The sequence below is a fragment of the Phyllopteryx taeniolatus genome, chromosome 17, assembly GCF_024500385.1.
Source record: "Phyllopteryx taeniolatus isolate TA_2022b chromosome 17, UOR_Ptae_1.2, whole genome shotgun sequence".
Taxonomy (NCBI): domain Eukaryota; kingdom Metazoa; phylum Chordata; class Actinopteri; order Syngnathiformes; family Syngnathidae; genus Phyllopteryx; species Phyllopteryx taeniolatus.
The window spans coordinates 18,973,958-18,979,957 of record NC_084518.1 but is presented as its reverse complement, the minus strand read 5'-3'; the positions used below and the strand labels follow the sequence as shown (position 1 = coordinate 18,979,957).

General features: G+C 46.1%; 1 protein-coding gene across 3 annotated transcripts in view; it reads right to left on the bottom strand.

Moving 5' to 3' along the window:
- Nucleotides 1-320: 320 nt before the first annotated feature.
- The window catches only part of LOC133467463 (polypeptide N-acetylgalactosaminyltransferase 10-like), a 30,646-nt gene continuing 24,966 nt past the window's right edge, over nt 321-6,000 (bottom strand). The window contains exons 7-14 of one of the 3 annotated variants that reach the window (XM_061752356.1): nt 5,310-5,427; nt 3,011-3,118; nt 2,724-2,945; nt 2,260-2,376; nt 2,033-2,182; nt 1,415-1,594; nt 918-1,177; nt 321-563 (exon numbers count right to left, since the gene is read on the bottom strand). In XM_061752356.1, coding sequence (XP_061608340.1) covers nt 1,430-1,594; nt 2,033-2,182; nt 2,260-2,376; nt 2,724-2,945; nt 3,011-3,118; nt 5,310-5,427 — 880 coding nt within the window. In that variant the 3' untranslated portion in view covers nt 321-563; nt 918-1,177; nt 1,415-1,429. Of the gene's footprint in view, nt 564-917; nt 1,178-1,414; nt 1,714-2,032; nt 2,183-2,259; nt 2,377-2,723; nt 2,946-3,010; nt 3,119-5,309; nt 5,428-6,000 lie in introns of those variants that run through there. The other 2 variants (XM_061752355.1, XM_061752357.1) reach the window with 2 other exon arrangements.

Below are 6,000 nucleotides of genomic sequence, written 5' to 3'. Positions count from 1 at the left end.
CCAATTGTGTTTGCATCATTGTATGTTTGCGTAAACAATTGTACGTTTGTGTGCTTGACAGCTTTCCATGTCTTTAGAAATGGAACGGAATTGGAATTTGACAGCTTCAAAGATAGCATCTGAGCTATAACGAAGGCCAGTAACCCCTTTCACACTGCCAGTAAAATGCTACATTTACTGTTCTGTATAAATAAGTATCAAAATGGAACGGGAGGACCAGGTCAAATGGGCACCCGAGCCGCTTTAAACTCACTGTTTTTTGTTTGTTTGTTTTTTTGCCTTCATTAGCCTCGTACATGTGAGTAGTTTTGAGATCCAAGTAGACACAACAATATCTTTATTGGATACAAAATACAAAGTCCTATCAACGTGTTCTCTGAGAAAAGAGTCGGCAGCCTGTGCAAGAGCGTCCAAAGGCGGCGATTGAAGAAGACACTACGGCACGTCCGTCCAAATCCGAGACTTTTACCGAGAGAGTTCTCCAAACATTTGGACTGGCGCTTTAAAAGAGAGCAAACTTCTTCGGAGGGTCTTCGGGGACCAACCGCCCCCTCCGGGACCACCTGGGAACAGACACTGCTGTTAATCCCCTGGGAATTTTTGACTGTAGGCCCTCCCCAAAAAATTCTAACCCAATGTTACCTTTCACAAGTTTGCATAAAAATGGTCAAGATTTATGATTTCTGCAAAGCAGTGACACCGACACCGAGTAGGTGCTGCTGTTTTGGTTCGAGACTGAGTCCAAATGGGCTCAGCTGACCATGAAATTAGGGGCCAGTTATTTGAGGAAATTTGTACACTCATGTAAAAGGCTGTTTATGTGCCAGGGTCATTTATTTGAATAACATTGTTTTTTTGAAAATTTTATTTCACACATTTAAAAATATTGTGTCCCCCTTTCTGGCCCAGTTACATACCGTCTTCCTGGTCTCAAGCTCTTGTGGTCTGACTGGATTCTGGACGTCATCGTCGCCCGGTGGACCGAGCAGCCCCCTCGCGAAGCCTTTTCCTCGACTGTTTGTCAAACAGCTCGTTCTTCGCCATCTGTTTTTTTCCTCTGGGCAAAATGAGGTAAAATCCGATTGGTGCCTTAACAAGCTGAGGTACAGCGAACCCCCCGTATGTCGCGGGGGAGGGGTGATACGTTCCAGACCCAGTACTTGTATGTGGTGCTGTTCTGTGTGTTAAAAAAAAAGTTGTTTGAAGATTTATAATTACCGTTAACATCTATGCTAATTTGGGATAGCCTGTCTATGGCGTTTCTCATTATATATTAGAATTAAGCTAGGGGACTTTCGTTGGGCAAAATAATTCTCTTATTTTATGTGCCAGTTTTACAGTAAACTTCAAATGGGATTGAAGAAGTGGCTCTGGAATGTGCCCCTTGCGAGGTTTTCACTGTGAATTTTAACACCTTGCAGGGGCGGGGTCAATCCGTGCCCCGGTTGAAGCGCTCCAGAACGGTGGCGTTGGTCCTCTCGAAGAGCCACTGCTGGCTCAGCGAAGTCGGGTCGCACGTGTTCATGAAGACGCGCCGCTCGCCGGGATTGCTGTCTACGCAGCTGTTGCTCACCGGGTGGTACAAGCTCTTATCCTGAGGATTCATCCAAAAAGAATGTACTAGTACGCTCTTTGTCGTCTCAATTGTTGCACTAGTAACACGACTCGGCCTAACTAATAGGCTTGTGTCACCCTCTTGTAGCTTCTCGGACCCTATAAGTAGCACCAAAATGCCCTCTATTAGTTTTGTCTTAATGGTAACATTTAGTTGTCCTACTAGTATGTTAAGTGTCAGTAGCCTTTACGAGTACCCGCTACTTATAAGTAAGACCGCTATCGACCCAATACTGATACAAGTTATCGGTATTTGCCCATCCCTACTAGTGACATACTGTACAATTCCAATAATTAACATCTAGCACTGCAATCATTGTAGTCCTGCGCTGAATTGTCTTACTAGTGAGGCCAAAGAGCATACTAGCACACGGAACTTAAGCTCGATATTAAGGAGTGCTCAAAAGGTTTTCCATACCTTTCGGTAGCGCCACAGTTGGTTTCCCTTCATGCCGTGACAGTCGTAGAGGGTGACGAGGCTTCTGTGGGAGACGGCGTCCAGGCAAACCTTCCTGGTGTGCACCGGGTCGCCCACACGGATGTCCTCTCGCCAACCCAGCGTCAACACCTGCGCGCCAAAAGCCAATTTAGCAGCAAATCCCAAAGCGAGATTCCGGCGCAGGCGGGTGGACTTGAGCAGCCCACCTGTCCGTGACTCCAGGCCACGTCGCCGCGGCTTTTGGCGCAGTTCTCCAGGCGCACGGGGCTGCCCGACACAAAGTGTTTGACCTCCATGCACATGCCGCTGCCCGCGTTCCGGATCTGTGGATGAACACGCGGAGGAAACGGGACGTCAGTCGGGAGATGGGCAACAGGGAGAAAATACCGACGACAATGTGGTACAACGTACGTAGTAGTTATCGACCAACCTCTACCTACCGACTTCAAACTCCGCCTCCCTACCTACCCCAACATCCCTATCGAACCTACCTCCCTACCTAAAGTTGAAACAATCCAGTCAATCCAGAGTCATGTTTACCACGTGGTGTCTGTTCTTATTGCAAACATGTTTCATCACTCGTTCTTTCCTGTTCTGCTGTTTCCGCCACTGTTTTGCTTTCCCACTCCCACGGGTGCACCAAATAAAGCTCCAACACTGGAGCGTTTACCTCGCCCCAGGCGGCGGCGGGGGGCTCCACGGGCGGGTAGTGCTCTGGCAGATCCCAGGCCACCTCGCTCATGAACCACTTGAAATTCTTGCACGCCAGGCGGCTCCTCAGCTCCTTCTGCGCCGTCATGTCGCCCGCCGACAGGTGACGGTACTCGGGCCGCCGCTGGTACACGTACTCGGTGTACTCGTCCATCCACACCTCGGCCACGCGCTTCAGGTTCTGGAAGAGCGGGATACGGGTGATCGTGTGGCTTAGGACGCTGGCGTGGGTGTGCGTTGTGTTACCTTCGCTAAGCTGATCCCGCCGGGGACCTTGTAGGGGACGTACTTCCTGTAGATGTGTCCCACCCTGGAGCACGGAATGTCCTCCATGCGTCCGCCGCACATCCACAACTGCGGAGAGAGACACACGCATTAGCATCGAGGTTTTTAACAAAAGATTTGGGGTTGAGCATTTCAAGACAAGTTTAGCCTTTCAAATTAAAGTTTCAAACCTGAGTTATGGTCTCAAATAGAAGGTAGCGTTAGGGTTTGAAATAACAGAAGTTTGGGTTAAGGCTATTGGTTTTAAAAAATGATTTATTCCAAATGCCATGGTGATCCTGAACTCAACAAAGTAATCAATGCACACTTATGACCTGAACTTCTGCACACTGATGTGTTACGTATTTTTACTAGATCTTATTGTACGTTAACTTTTATTCCTATTCTCAGTATATCTGACTTCTATTTTTAATGTGTTTATTAAAGGTATGTGTGTCTTTTTTTCTTCTTTTTTTTTTTACCTGTCCTGTTCAGCTGCATGGCCATGCAAAATGGTGGCTCTGTATGCCTTTTGTGCTGGAACAGTTTTGCTGCGCAACGGGAGTTTGAAATACTGAAATAATAAATTTTGATTATTCTGATGTTTATTGAAAATGCAGCCAGACCGAAAAGGGTTTTAGGGGACAGACAGGGGGACAGAACGAACATGGGGAATGTGGTTGCGAACCACAGCAGAACAATAGTTAGTCTAGATATTTGACTACAAGTAACGTTACAACAATCAAATTGTGTACTTATTTGTGGATGGGGGTGTGTTTGGGTTTCAAATTTGGGTTTTAAAACAGAGTTTGAATTAAAAAAAAAGGAAAAAGTTTCAAGTCAGGTTTAGGGATTAAAATTAGGGTTTCAAGACTGGGTTATGGTTTGGGTTCCAAGTTAGGTTCTGGTTTTCAACTCGAGGTTTGGGCTTCAAGTTAGGGTTTGGATTTCAAGCCAGGCTGTGAATGGGATTTCAGCATAAGCAGTAACGGCATGGCTGTGTTAACATTAGCACTGCATTACACACACAAACACACACGCACGCACACACAGGTGCATGAATAAAAGATGTAGCTGCAAGACAAACTCTGGGCTCAAAAAGCGGACTGGGTCTCTAGTCTCTGGTTGCGTTTCCGTCTATGAATAAAACATCAAGTATGCGCAATGTCCAGTCACTTCTTGTGCTAATTAAAAAATAATAATAATTATAGCGCGGCGGCTGGCGGCAGGTCGTGAACGACCGTCAATGGCCTCCAGTTGTCGCCCTCGCAAACCACGCTCGCCCTCCCGCGACAACGGATACGAACAACAACAAAGGTTTTAAAGCGGTACCTCGACTTTCGAGATGCGAGCAGTCACTATCAGTCATTTCTTTTATAAAAATATTTTTTAATGACAATTTTTTTTAAAACTGAAAATTGTAACCACACAAAACTTGCACATTTCTGTAGATATATTTTAAATCAACAACGAGTAATCACTAATAAACAAAAATGTCTACTCGTTTTAAGTCGACACCATACCGACTGACTATTAGCGGATGGATGCTATTATTAGCGGCTAACTAATCGAGTATTACGAATGACTCTTCAGCCGCTTTCAAGTAATGACATTATCTGGTGGTGTGAGCGGGTAAGGCGCTATGTTCCCATCACCGCAGCGCCGACAAAAATCTCTGAATGGAGCCCATTGTGTTTGGAGCCAGCGACTGTGTCTCGGGGTTTGTAGGGATTAGCATGAGCGTCCGCTAATCTCCTCACCTCAGGAGAATGTTAGTGAGAAGCCTATCAGCTCATGGGGATCTTCATCAAAAAAATAGCGGGCCAAATTGAATATCGCTCAGGTAAGTAGACTTAAGAGCTACGCAGTTGCCACTAGCTAAATGTTAGCGCTTGATGAAATTGGGGATGGCGGGCAGATAGATCAACTCAAAAGAGCTTTTAACACAGAGGTCATCATTTGTTGTGACTACTTGAAAACTCCAATGTTTTTCGTGGGAAAAATCAGGAATTTCCCCACCGCACTATCATTTCTTTTTTTTTTTTCCTGGGTTAGACTTTGAAAACGGGGATACAAGACAGGGTTTGACTTTCAAATTAGGCTTCCAGGCCTGGGTTAGTGTTTGAAACCAGGGTATTGATTTCAAATAAGGGTTTCAAGACAGAATTTCACTTTCATATTAAAGCTCTTAACTCCCCCCCAAAAAAATAAAAAAAATAAAATAAAATTCCTAATTTGGGGCACTTGACTTGTAAGTCGAGGTACAACTGTATCTCCTTACCTTGAAGGAGATCTCGTACTGCTCTCCTCCCCAGATCTCCAAACCCGTGTCGTACCCTCCCAGCTCCCAGAACCACTTCCTGTCAATGGCGAACAACCCGCCCGCCATCACCGGAGACCTGCAACACACACACACACACACAGACACACAAATTACAGGCACACACATTATATACAGTATATGTTACAGACACAAGCATTACACACACACACAAACATGAATTTGACACACATGCACACAATACACACACATTAAAAACACCCCCCACAAATATTATACACACACCCACACGCACATGTGCACAAACACACAGCCACACACATTACACAAACACATTACCTACACACACGCTCACACACTGCAAAGCGTTTAATCCTGATCCTCTTGAGTGGGTTCACCATGTACAAAAGCACACACTCCGGCAAAAGATCTTAAAATAGTGGTTGAGGGCAAGAGATGGAGTGTAGTGTTTACGGGGGGGAGCTGTTCCCTCCAGATAGGAAGACGCTTTGAAGAGTGCAGGAAGCAATTAACCCGCCGCAGCTTTTGCGGGTCGCACACCTCGTTAGCTAGCACTCGCGCCGGCGTGCTATTGTTTTCGCCCGGCGCTACACCTGAGACGCACGAGTGAGGGAAGCAGGCGCACCCGCGACTTCACTTCAAAGTCCCTTCAACTTCCTGGACTAGTCGC